Below are 14741 nucleotides of genomic sequence, written 5' to 3' on the forward strand. Positions count from 1 at the left end.
TATTATGTCGTATCATACTTGAAAACGTACGAAGTAGTTCAGAGTTTAAGCAACTAAACCAGGAAAATTATCATAGGCTCCTAGGTAAGAGAGTTAGTTTATCGTTCCTCGTTATTCAAGTTGTCAAACACTGAAATTGATCATCGTAGCTTTGACGCTTTCCAGATGTCTCGTGACTTATTTATCAAGTAACACTATTTAGTCATAATGTAACCTCAGAATAGACGTAATACTATTGCTGTCGCTACAGTCGTAGATATTACAAGCCCATATAAAACCACTATATTTCTTAGAGCTGCTTCTTGACTATTCTACCCTCAAGGAAATGGGATTGTTCCATTGGTGGCTTGTGATCGGCGCAAGCAGCTGCGTATCTAAGACTTGGTGCGCTCATTTATAGCGAATAACAGCTAAGCCGTTTACTGCACAGTGCTCTGAAAGAGGAAACGTGTCAGAGTTTGCTACAATGCTGTTTTTAACATGATCGTTTCAACATATGTACTACCGAAACTGGTGGAGTTAATGCTACTTAGTGTTAATAGCCCTTATGGTGACACCTATCAAGCTAGAGGAAGTGTCAGAGTGACCTACAACCTTGTGTTACTACCCTATGCTCCAAGAATAATTACAGAGCTAACGATGAATTGATAATTAATTTTATAATTTCTTGGCAAAACGTAGGAATGATTTTTAAGTTGTAACGTTTAACCTTAATCTGTTTCTGCTCTTGTAATAATTGTTAATGTAGTTTATTGAGCAGAGTGATAGCAACATTCACATCACGGGAGATATGCATCACTAAAAATCACTTCAACACGTTGTAGGAGATTTGAGACACTCTTTAATACCTATTTCGGTCACTCAATATTATGATTCTACCTAGTTACATATCGACAGAGGCGACAAAAAAAACTATGTACAGCTTTATGTCTTAAAGCTTTCCGCTTGCCTTTATGACCTATGCTATGCACTATGTGTAAGGTAGAAAATATTCACTAGGATGTATGGTGTGTTGCAATTTATACTGAATAAAATGTACAGGTGCAGGTTGAAGACATTAGAAACACTCGAGGATCTTCTGCCCAACATCCTGGTTGAACATGGTGAAGGATACAATATGAAGCTAATGGCAAAAGATTGGTGTAATGAGAAATAGGAAAAAGGAAATGTTATAAGGATTTGACTTTCTGCTTAATTTAAGACGGTATCGTCAGAATGTGGCTACTTTTTTATTAATCAGTATACAAATTCCTGCTTAACTCAATGGGGTATTGTCAGGATACGAATTCCTGCTTAACTCAATACAACCCCCTACCTAACTCAATGTGGTGTTATCAAGATGCGACTTTCTGTTTAACTCAAGAAGGTGTTCTCAGGATACGACTTCCTACTTAAACAAGAAGTTGTCTGGATACAACTTCCTACTTAACTCAAAACGTGTTATCAGGATAAAACTTTCAGCTTAACTGAAGGTTGTATTGTCAGGATAAAAAGTATTACTTAACTCAAGGTGTTCCATGATAAGATTTCCAAGTTAACTGGAGATTGTGTTGTCAGGATACGATTTCCTACTTAAATCAGGAACATATCACGACAGCATTATATATTATCACGACTATGATAATATACCACATTTTCTCAGTCACCATAAAGTGATATTTTTCAAGTAAGTAGTGGCAAGTTCTCAAACCAGAAACATACTCTTATAGAAGCTACTAATATTTGTATTGCAAAGCATAATATCGTTTTAGATCAAGAAAAGTAAAAACATTTTTTAAAATGTTGATGAAGTCAAAAATCCTGTTCTTGGATCTTACATGTCCGAAGCAGTCTTTATATATATATATAAAATACTTTAGTAAATCGAGGTAAAAGCTTAAGTTTTATTCTCTAAGTAACCAAACCAAGAACGTTTCGATGTCATTTTTGAGTAAAGATATTTACTGTTTTTCATTTTAAGCCAAATTCATAAACGTAAGAGCATGAAACGTATCCCCATGCCTTCTCTGCGGCACAGCCGCGATACTGGGAAAATTGTAAAGTACACACCTTGCTCTAAACAGGACCTTCATCTCGATGATGATTTGGACGAAATAGCCGTAGTCAGCAACGCTGCTCCCGAGAATGTTAAGTATGGACCCGGAACTCTGACAGCTAATGGACCTCGTGTAGTTCCAGGAATAATAACTTCTGCAGGAATGGACCACTCTCGCTTGGTTAGTGAACGAAGAAGCGCCAGCAGCACGCGTCTCGCGACATCTTCACCTCTTTACTCCACAAAATCATCTGAAAATTTAAAATCTAAATCTGCCTCAAAACAGAGCTTGTTGGATGCAGTGAGCAGCAAATTTCACGGTGGGGATCACAGGCGGCGATCTCGTGAATCCATGGCTTTTATTAATAAAGCTCACATTGGGTCCGATTTAGAGATATCTCGTAAAATCAGAGAACAGCGACGAAAAGATATCAAGCGAGAATTTGAGAAATGGGAAACGTCCACCTCAAGTAGCGAGAAAGCTGGGTGTAATTGGACGTTTGTGTTTGATCCATCAGGGAGACTTTCATATTACTGGTCCATGGTTGTCAGTGTAGCTTTTCTTTATAACTTCTGGGTGATGATCTATAGGTTTGCCTTTAATGAAATAAATGCGAATACCATTGTGGCCTGGTTAACTTTAGATTACTTAGCAGACATTCTTTATGTTTTAGATATTGCCTTTCATTTCCGTACTGGATATTTGGAAGAAGGAGTGTTACAAACAGACTCGATCAAACTTCGGCAGCATTATATGAATTCAACAATGTTTTATATTGATTGTTTATGTCTTTTACCTCTAGATATCCTATATCTTTCTATTGGATTTAATTCAATCCTCCGTTGCCTCCGACTGGTTAAGATTTATAGATTTTGGGCCTTTTTAGACCGAACAGAACGACACACCAACTACCCAAACGTCTTTCGCACGGTGTCATTGACACACTACCTCCTAGTGATTTTTCACTGGAACGCCTCTCTGTATCATATTATTTCCAAAATTGGGGGATTTGGTTCCCGCAACTGGTTCAATCCTCGTGACGAAAACTGTTACGATGTAGTATGTGAATATCTTCATTCGTTTTACTGGAGTACCTTGGCTTTGACAACCATTGGAGATTTGCCAAGGCCTAGAACTAAGGGTGAATACCTGTTCCTAGTCATGGAATTGGTCTTCGGTTTATTCCTGTTTGCTGCTGTTCTTGGCCACGTGGCAAACATTGTTACCAATGTCAGTGCAGCAAGAAAAGAATTTCAAGGTGAGATAGTTTCTAATTCTTAGTTTTGTTGTTTGAACGTACATAATTAACATTTTTATCTCGCGTTATGTTTAAAACAAGTAAGTTAAAAACCACTTCCAATAATAAACATTTTCTCCGATTAAGGAACTTTCTACATATTTGCAAACATCATTAAAAGTATATGAATATACCTATAACTGAGAGTACATAACCTGAGAATTTAAAGTATCCAAGACTGTATGTAACACTTTAATTTCAATTTAAAGAAAATACCGAAAACAAAGGGGATTTATGAATAATAGCAAATTTATGAAACGTGTCCTTTTTCCTGTTTACATTTTTCCTCTCTTCCTCTTTTTTTATACAACTGGTTTCACTTATAGTATGTGTACTGAAATGCATCTTTTCCCCCATTTACGTACCTATTTTTTCATCTGTGTCTGCAAGTAAAACATTTTAATGACTTGGATATATTTTTCTGAACCCAAATATTGTATTATCTAGACTCGACTGATCAAATGTCAAGTTCATGACACCATACTCAAATTATTCTTTCATTTAAAAGGTTGTAAAGCTTATCTGATTGTCGAACAAATGATAAACCAGATTTCTTTTAGAAAGGTCACCTTATGCAATGGGTGACCTTCAATATAAAATAAGTTTTGGAAAACAAAGAACTGAAACAACGATATTTTGAATATCTATTTAATAGCTAATAAGTAAAAACAGAGAATATTTTTCACCATAAGAAATAGGTTATTTGCAATATCACACACATATCCATCTATACTCATATCAGAATTTTGAGCGAAAGTATTATAGAATATTATACATTTACTAAGCTTATTCAGGTTAATTAACAGCTTTCATTCTCTCTTTTTCTCTCTATATATATACATATATATGTATATATGAACGAAACTTATTTTGTTTTCTTTAGATATAATTCTGTATATTGTGTTATTTCAACTACAATCGCAGATTATGTGGAACACATGATTAGATACGTTATTAAAAACTTACGAAAAATTAAGATTTTATTCCATCGTTATAACTTCATATCAAGGAAAACATTTTTTGTGTAATTAACATGATTTCATTAGTCTAAAAGCTTTGTCATTCATGGGTGAATATGGCTTTAAAAGGTATTTTGGAATGTGTTATTTTCAAGGCTTCATTTTAGATAGGAACAACCAGTAATTTCAACTCATTCTGAATGTATTTTTGAAGATCTTACACTAGGCTCTACTCATTATAATTGATAAATTTGTCTTTATCTTTTATCACTTGCTAAAATAGTGCTGCTTAATGTTTAGTTTTGACAAAATAAATGTGAGGGTTCCAGTTTATAAAGTTGAAACATTTCTGTGTAGAAAATTGGATGCTTAATTTGAAACTCGTGGAAATTAGTTGTAAAGAGAACTGGTATCCTAGTATTATAATCTTAATTAGTTGTTAACTTGGTACCACACTTTGGCTAATAAAGCACTGTTCATGCTGATCACGTCTGGTGCTATTTGTGTTTTACTATAATTTGTTTAGAATTTATTCATTACTTCATACTATTGGGTTAACCGATTACACGTATAATTCTAGAATGAACTGATCAAGTGGTTATATGAACATAGCCCTCCGGTGACACGGAGGTATAATTGCAGACTTCTACTGCTATAAACTGGGTTTCAAAACCCGTGGTGAGCAGAGAACAGATAACTCTTCGTGTAGCTTTGTGCTTAATAACAAACAATAGGAATATCAAAACTAAAATTAAGTAGATATGTAATTGGAGTGGTTTTTGAGCGACCAATTGCATACCCATCTATGCCCTTGATGAAAGCCCGACAGGTTAGGTGAATGCTCAGTTCATAATAAACCTTCTTTTTGAAGCTCTTGTGCTGCACTTTTTATGTCTTATCCAAAAATGTTTGTAGGTTTCTAAAAGTATTTTAAGGAGACTGCAGTCCTTCATCTTTTTTCCTTTTAAAAACACGAACCAATTTCGTAAAAATGAGCAAAATCTGTGAGCATTTTCAGTAACGTTATTTCTCCAAGAAAATTCTTGTAAGACAGAGAAAGTGGATCAGAATTGAGGGCGTGAAGTAGTCAAGTCCAGAAAATTGGCAGAAGTGGTAAAGCAGTTGGGTCACTTCTTGTTCAAAGCAACCCATTCCACAATAGAGATGTGGTCAAGATTTCTACTGTCTGAAGTTGGTACATTTTATACATAAAATGTAATAATAATCTTAAATTTTGCTTCTAAAAATTATATTCTACATCAAAAACTAAGAAATATCCTTAACAAATATTTTAATTATGTAATACTTCTCTAAATCAGGATTAAGCGTTTATTTTAACTCAAGTGTAAATGAGAAATTGAATACTTTGAATCATAACACAGCAGAAACTTATACAACCGAAGTAATAGCTTTATTCTATGCATTGTAGCTGAATATCTTATTGGTATATATTTTAATTACTGTCAGAAACGAGCTAAAATATTGAGAATTTTATTTACAGTCTTTGTAGAATTTTGTTCAATCTTAAGTATTTACAATATCTACTCCATAAACGATATAGACTTTATTCTATAAGGTATCTTAATTGTTTATAAGAATCTAGTTTGCTTTTGGACTAATGAGTTAATATGCCAAATTTGGTCTGGATCGGTGAATTTGTTTAGGAGGAGTAGCAACAACAGACACACAGAAAGTCCCCTGTTAGTACAGCTGTAAGTCTATGGATTTACAACGCTAAAATCAGAGGTTCAATTCCCCTCGGTGGACTCAGCAGATAGCCCGATGTGATTTTGCTACAAGAAAACAGACACACTCAGAATGTTTTCCTTGATAATGAATAGTTATTTCATCTGTATGACTTAAATGCATAGTGAATATGTGAAGAACATCTGTAGCCCAGTTTTTCTACCCAGTTCTACTGATATTTGCTCAGCCGAGCTGAATAATTCATTTTATAATTATTACTTATGTTTAAAAGAAACTAAAGTAGCTGCAGTAACTCTATTTCATTGTAAATTCACTTGAGATACACATTTACATACCGTCATATCACCTGGAGACATATTCAGAATGACACATCGTTTAGAAATATATCTCCAACATATTACGTCACATACGAGACACAGCTCCATAGTATCACAATATTTGTGAGACATATCCATTGAGTCACATCAGTTACGAGACACGTCTTTATAATTTCATATCAATAGAAAGTCACATGTCCTTATTATTAGGTTCCTTAAGAGAGACATCTTCATAATTTCACTTCAATTAAAAGACAAATGTCCACAGTATCAGGTCCCTTAAGAGACCTATCTCAACAATATCACGTCCCTTAAAAAATATATCTCCACAGTATCACATCGCATCCCTTGTCAAACACATTCACATAATACCACGTTACTGGGAAAGTATATTTACACAATATCAAGTCAGTTAAAAGACACATCTGTACAATATCACGTCCTTTAGGAGACACACGCCTCCGCAATATCAACTGACTTAGGAGGCAGGTACACACAATGTCACATTACTTAGAAAACACAATATACAGAAAACCATGTCCTTTGAAAGCCATACGTACGTAGTGTCGCAGAACACAGAATTTAGAGAGCAAGCAGTTTGTATAATGACTTTAATGATGAACGTGTAGTGTAAATATAGAAATATCAACATCTCACTTCTAACGTGAGCATTTCCCATGTACTGAAACATTTATTATGAATAATAACTTGATACTACGTTATGCTAAGCACATTATAACCCACTATATAGTGCGTTTAGTGGAAACGCTAACATTTAAGTGGCTGTTTTTTCTAAACTACCTATAACGCTTTGGTACAAGTAGTTATGTGTGACGTTAAAAATGACACGTTTTTAACATTTAATTCTAAGCTTATTAACATGTTTTGAATATTGTTGACAAATGTATGGTATGCATAAAGATGTGCCGGCACGCGCAACTCTAATCACACTAAACGTTAGATACAAATGAGATATATATTGATATGAAAGCACAGCGTAACAGTATGTTATTTTAAACATTAGATGTCTTTAATAGAGTACGATTGGCATAAATAAAATACCGTATCACTAACTGTTATAATAAACGGACTACAGCTCATTAGACATCTTAAATAAGGTATGATTGGCATGAATAATGATACCACAGCATATATAACAGTGAAGATATTCTAAAGAGTTGTATATATCAACGACACTCCATAGTATAAATACTTAATGTGATATTGCTATACTTAGATAAAAATTTATAAACTATTAGAATGGAGAAGTCAGTAGAACCATTTTATTGTAACATCATATACTTTGACTCAAACAAAAAATTCATTTCTGTAACAAACTTCAATTTTAGCTATGTCTTCGTAAAGGAAAGACTTTATATATAATGAACTAAGGAACTTGAACTTCGTCTCCCTCTCTCTCTCTTTTCGAAAAAGTAGATCTTTTTACAAATCGGAAGTGAGTTACATATCGTTTCGGAAACGTCAAACTGCTTCTCTGACGTCTACTTCGTATTTATTAGAGCATTTACTGTTTGAGATTTAGTCATAATAGCTCAATTGATTGATATAACATACAAAGTTTGAGGAATGTCATGAAGACGACATTTACATCTATATAATGGCATGTATACATTTTTTGCAATACTACATAATAATGCTAAAACCAAATCAGGTAGCTACAATGAAGTTAATTGTAATACTTGGTTCTTCAGTAAGACCTCTTCCTATCTGTAGATTCCTGTTAAACCTATAAATCGTTTGGCGAATAATGAATAACGTGCTAAAAATATCCACCCAGTTGTGGAGTCATTACTAGCCTCATATAATATATTTAAATCTGGTGTTTTCCTTTCTTTGATAATAAATTCCACAACCTGTAGATTTGTTTTATATAATTCAATAAGTAATTTTTATTTTAGTTAGTGTCATGTCAAGCAACGCTTTCCAGTGCTCATTTTAAACACACTAAACACAGTATCTTATGATCTCTATTCATGAAATGATTAATGGTAGACAGTTTAATGGGAATCAAGCCCAAACAGCCTATGAACTAACTATACCCACCAACAATTTTATTCGTTTCACTTTGTTGAGAAAAACCTACACGTGACTCAGATAAACGTGATTTGGAAGTATATATATTATATATTATTGTCAAACAATTAAAGCGATATAACTGTTTGTTTGATTTTCAACTTGGTATCTGATGTTAGACGTAGACTAAAAGGAGATCTTGGATATACCCGAGCTTAATTTATAACTGCTGACAAGAGGAAAGACAACAGATCAGCAGTACTTGCCACATACATTGCTATTACTAACAGAATATCACGACTGACTGTCATAGTTATAACGCCCTTATGCTGAAAATGCAAAGTATCTTCAGTCGCACATTCTGGAACTTTCGATCATCATCCCGGCACGTTATCCACTAGCAACATCCAGTCTTATAATATATAATACGATATGACGAGTATCATATACAACTTATAAATCACTGTGATTATTTAGAACACTCTGAGAACAGTTAATTACATATTTATTGACATCATTTGCTTTGTGAAATAAAACACGTTTTAATAACTTTTCAGTATTGTATGACTTTTTAAAGTATTTTCTCAGGAATTATGTTTTTCCCAATCTAATGTTGTTGTGATCAGTATTCAATATTATATCACACACTTTTGTTTAATGCATAAACATTATTGTGCATTTTTAGTGCTATAAAAGGTTGCATAACTGAAACCTGATTCACTTCAGGTCAAAATCCAGTACTAAAGATTAAGATTATATTATATTAAAACTATTTTAAAGCCTCACCACATATTTACGCTTCTTAATGCCAAGTCTATTTAACGCTCTGTTTGACGACTATATGTATTGAAAACAATCTTGCAGCATGGTTTTCATTGCAAAAGGTTTTATCATAGGTCTGTCATGTATAAACATACTCCTCTTCTCCGCATGCTTTCCATAAACCATTTAGTATATATAACAACGGCGAGTTCCCAACATCTTTTTAGACAGCCTGATCACAAGAAAATACATATTCGCTGCATCCGACAACTTTAGCGTTATATCTTCATGTAGAATAGGACAAACATATGTTTCATGCTCTAGATGCTTGAGATATATGACGTTTGAGATAATTTGTCTACATGCGACGGCTTGAGTTGCTTTTAGAAACTTAAATCCGTTTTCGTTTTGTTATGTACTGTTGTCTACGGCGTGGACAGCTTTTGCTATTGATCTTTGATTTCATGAATTTTCATCTGTCAACTTTTCAATCACGGCTGCATAAGTCTTTTTCTGGATGATCCTGGTGCCCCAAAGTCATCAACATATCTTTGTTTTCCAACACCATTAAGTATGACAGATATAACCGTCTTGGAAATACTAGATTCCTGATTTAAATATTTCCGTTGCTTATCTTTCCCAAAATTAATACATTTTCTATTGCATCACGCTACATAAGAAAATCCAAACAATGTCAAAATGTAACTCTGATACACTTAGTGGCATCGCGAATTTACATTGGCTGTGATTGTCACGTTACTTACTGATTTGTATTTATATCATTTTAATATAACGTATTTTATCATCTATATTGCACAAAATTATTATTTTTTAATCTTGAATTTCCCTTTTCTTTTTCAAATGACTACCATGCTCAGTTATGGGTTTTTTCAATGCCCCCCAGTGGCACAGTGGTATGTCTGCGGAAACAAACAAAAGGTTTTTTCAATTCAATATTCCGACCCTATTCAGTCTCTTTTATATCACAGTAACAAGTGAGCATTATTTCAAATTTTAGCATAAATTGCAAAGCTAAATATTTAATGTTATTTACAGTTACGTAAATAAATATTTATAAAATTGCCTATAACAAAAGATATGAAAAGTAAATATTTAAATAGAGTATATACATCAAAATATGCGTCAAATGTAACATTGCATCGTATCCCAGTAGCACCGATGAAAATGAAACCTTATGTTGGGTGAAAGTTCTCGTAAGCCCGGGATATGTAGATGTATTGTAGTTGACATACCATGATATTTTCATTTTTGTTTAATTTCGATCCCCAGTGGCACAGTGGTATGTCTGCGGACTTACACACTAAAAACCGGGTTTCGACACCCGTTGTGGGCAGAGCACATATAAACCATTGTGCTTAATTCAAAAAACAAACAAATAAACCCCCCAGTGGCACAATGGCATGTCTGCTGACTTATACTTTTGAAAACCAGATTTCAATACCTGTGGTGGGTAGGCCACAGATAACCCTTTGTGTAGCTTTATGCTTAAATACAAAGCAAGAAAATTATTTGCTTTTATTCATAAAGACATATTAGGAAAATGGGTAATAAAATATTCATTTATATACGACGTTCTATGAGAAAATAAAATAAATTAATCGCGAAAGTTTTATTAGTGTAAACGAAAGTGGATAAATGATACCACAAGCAGATTAAAAGCGCAGTTCAATAAATTATTTTTGAAAATTTTTTTCAATACAATGACTTTTTACACCTTGCATCTTAGAAAAATGTACATAAAACTCGCCAGTTTTTATGGCAGAATGAATATTGCAACATATAACGGATTCTAAAAATTACGTGAAAAAAAAGAAACAATTTAAAATTTTGATATATATTTAGTACCAGTTAATAATATTCATGAAATGGAAGTATGATGTACGTCATTTCTGAAAATATTGAAAAAAAATTAAATATCACAAAATCAAATATTGTGTGCCAGCAAGACAACCATCAATGGTTGATGTAAGATATTTTAACACTTCTTATTTACTTTCAATCTGGAGCTGTTTTTAACCTTTAACAACTTTAGTTTCTTTCGAAACAATTGAAAACTAAAGTAAACACCTTTTCGTCAACCTAGTGGAAATTTAATTTATTCCAAGAATATATAATCTGGGTTTTGTATGTAGCAGTTATCATATTAAGGACGTTAATTTTGCTACAACAAAATAAAAGTTACTATACGTATTACTGACACATTTCTATAACCACGTGCTAATTGACGATATTTACATTATCTTATACAAACTTTTAATTTAGAAAATTTTGACATATCAATTCTAATTATTCTAATTAATTTTATAAAAATCAGAAAGTGTGTATTAAAACTAGTATTTATGGCAGAGAGAAAATAACTCGTCAGCAGTACCCTACTATCTACAATTCACTCTAAGCAATTTACTGTCACTTTTATAACGCAACTGCTGCTTAAAATGCAGGAAACACTTTGTAATATCATACAGATTCAAACCTTATTCGCCAGCTGCGAAATCCAGTAATCCACCATGTACCACATAGCCAGCCTTTGCCCATCTTTAAACACATTGAATTCTAATTAAAATAAGAAAATGCTAAGAACTCACCAGTGGTACTCAAAATAATGTCGAGTATGTACAGACATACCTGCTGAACTGTAACTTAACATTATCTTAAGGATGTTGGATATATGTAATAAAACATCCATAAAACAAGAAGAGTTTTTGAAACATGCTTTAGACTTAAAATTTGAGATAGTGACTGATTTAAAGAATAATAGCAATTACGAAACCGGAAGGAAATATGCAACATCTGTGGTATTTTGCTGTATCGAAGTTCATTACGTATTTGTTAGTTTGTTTTGAATTTCGCGCAAAGCTACACTAGGGCTATCTGCGCTAGCCGTCCCTAATTTAGCAGTGTAAGACTAGAGGAAAGTCAACTAGTCATCACCACCCACCGCCAACTCTTGGACTACTCTTTTACCAATGAACAGTGAAATTCATTGTCACGTTATAACGCCCTAATGGTTGAAAGGGCAAGCATGCTTAGTATGACGGGGATTCAAACCCGAGACCTTCAGATTACGAGTCGAATGCCTTAACCACTTGGCCATGCCGAGCCTTGTTCATTACGTATGAGTGAAACATGTGATTTTATGTCTTTTTTTAACTTATTAATAAGATATATTTCAAGTCGAACCAAATGTACTGACATCAGTGTCATCACTAGTGAACTAAATCTCTTTTCATATACGACTGGTCGTCTTGAACGTTCTAAATGTTTTCAGTTTTGTTTACCACCACTCAACGATGTAATAACAATTCTCACAACATTTATCTTTAAATTGTATTTATATTCACAATAAATGCTAGATAAAATATTACTAAGTATAATGCTTATTTGTGCTCCAGAATAAGCATGTCTGTAGGTAGGTAGGTCTTACTTCAAGTGGGTTTTAAATCAATTCAGGCACAGTAAGCTAAATGTGCATTTACGACTTTAGTCATCAAGCTTTTATGTCATTAACAATTTAAATGGAAATATAATTATTTTTGTTTATAAACACAAAACTACATAAAGGGTTGGCTGTGCTCTGCACATCTCTGGTATCGAAACCAAGTTTCTAGTAGTAAAAGTCCGCAAGTACTCTGCTGTGTCACTGGGAAACATACTCTGCTGTGTCACTGGGAAACAAATGTAAAAGAACATCTATTTGTAAAACAGTGTCAGTTTAAGATGTTAACTTTAAAAAAACTAAGTGTATTTATTGTATTTAACTTTCACTGACATTAACAAATTAATGTACTTCTATTTTATTCAATTTGATATTTATCACTTCCTCATTCATTTAAACAAGAAAATAAAGATCGAAAAAAAAGAGGCAAAATAGTAAAAATAAACAGTTAAGACTTTCTAGCAGACGAAAAGGCGTCTTCGCTTTATCTTCATACATTTTAATGAGCATTCATTGGTTGAAAAGTTTTATATTTACAAAACTTACAGACAGAATAGCATGGAACTGTTTGTTTGTTTGTTTTTAATTAAGCACAAAGCTACACAATGGGCTATCTGTGCTTTGACCACCACGGGTATCGAAACCGGTTTCTAGCGTTGTAAGTCCGCAGACATACCGCTGAGCCACTGTGGGGCACCGCACAGTGAAAATAATATATATATGTATTCTTAAGAGTATCACTAATTTGACTGATACTCAAGTACCTTGTAGTACTTAAAGAAAACTTATCATAACTTCATTTTGTCAGTTCCCACGTTCGCAACCATTCCTCTTACACCTGTATTAATTATATTCATAGAACTAGTAACGAAAAGTATAAAAAAATATTGACGCAATAACGATATCCCACGTCCCTATATACTATCTAGTGAAACCACAGCCAAGACAACGGACTTAGAGAAATAAAAAAGATTTTTTTAGTGTTTCTTTGTGTTATAGGAATAGAAAATTATTAATATTTTACATTTTCTCCTCCAATCCGTAGAATCTCCGAGACCCGTTAAAAGTCGGAAGCCATAGTAGTTGAAAAGGTGTTTCATATTTTAGGTGTAAAATTCATAGTACGCTACTAACGTCTGTAGATTAGTCCTTACTTGTCAAAACATTAGCTATTTAAATCGTGAATAAAATGCGTATTTTTAAACTCAGCGCTTATACAGTATTTTGAAAGCAAATCGAGAATCAAACTGAGGAAGTTCATAGCGTGACAACAGGTTGAAGTTTCATTCAGCTTGATTTCGAAGATTAAGTAAAGCATTCGGCTAATCCTTCTTTCATCTCTGACAGTGAAGTAATGCTCAGAGCATTTTAGACAACTTTGAATCTTTTGTTTCTTTCCTTCTTAAGCCCGAAGCTACACAGTGAGTTATCTGTGCTCTGCCCACCACGTGTATCAAAACCTTAATTTTAGTGTTATAAGCCTTTAAAATTAATGCTAAGCCACCGGAAAAGGAGATTAAATCTTTTTTAAAGTTTTTCTTTTAAGTAATATTTTAATCCGAGGGTCGCGCGTTCTAATCCAAATATGCTCGCCCTTTCAGCTGTGGAGGCGCTATAATGTTACAGTCAATCCCACTATTCGTTGGTAAAAGAGTAGCCCAAGAGTTGGCGGTGGGTGGTGATGACTAGCTGCTTTCCTTCGAATCTTACACTGCTGAACTAGCGACGGCTAGCGCAAAAAGCCCTCGAGTGGCTTTGCGTGAATTCAAAACAAACAAACCAAACCAAAGTAATATTTCGTCTTCACTGTTATACATGGCAACGAATTATTTATTAAACACGAAAATGACAAGTTACTATTATTATTGCGTTCAGATATTAGTTTAATATGCCCAGCTCCTGTAAGCTGAAACGTTGGCGTTTTGATCGCTAAGAACATTTTGCTATTAAAACTGTTCACAATGTTAAATGAATAACAATAATTATCCCAGGTTATTATTATTTCAGTGAGGTAAAATAGCGAAACAAAGTAAAAATAAAATTTAGTTTGAGAATATTTAATTTGGAATATTTTGTGAAAATAACTAATGTTTACATTTCATTAAAACCTGGTATTCTTTTTATAGAACTTAGATAATTCAAATACACATAACAAAATTATTAGTAATCATT

General features: G+C 33.4%; 1 protein-coding gene across 1 annotated transcript in view; it reads left to right on the forward strand.

The window, feature by feature from the left end:
* Positions 1-415: 415 nt before the first annotated feature.
* Positions 416-14741, forward strand: part of LOC143238638 (cyclic nucleotide-gated channel beta-1-like) — a 134996-nt gene continuing 120670 nt past the window's right edge. Inside the window, exon 1 of the mRNA XM_076479043.1 lies at positions 416-3294. Coding sequence (XP_076335158.1) covers positions 1983-3294 — 1312 coding nt within the window. The 5' untranslated portion in view covers positions 416-1982. The remainder of the gene's footprint in view (positions 3295-14741) is intronic.

Source organism: Tachypleus tridentatus, chromosome 13, assembly GCF_004210375.1.
Source record: "Tachypleus tridentatus isolate NWPU-2018 chromosome 13, ASM421037v1, whole genome shotgun sequence".
In the NCBI taxonomy this organism is placed as follows: domain Eukaryota; kingdom Metazoa; phylum Arthropoda; class Merostomata; order Xiphosura; family Limulidae; genus Tachypleus; species Tachypleus tridentatus.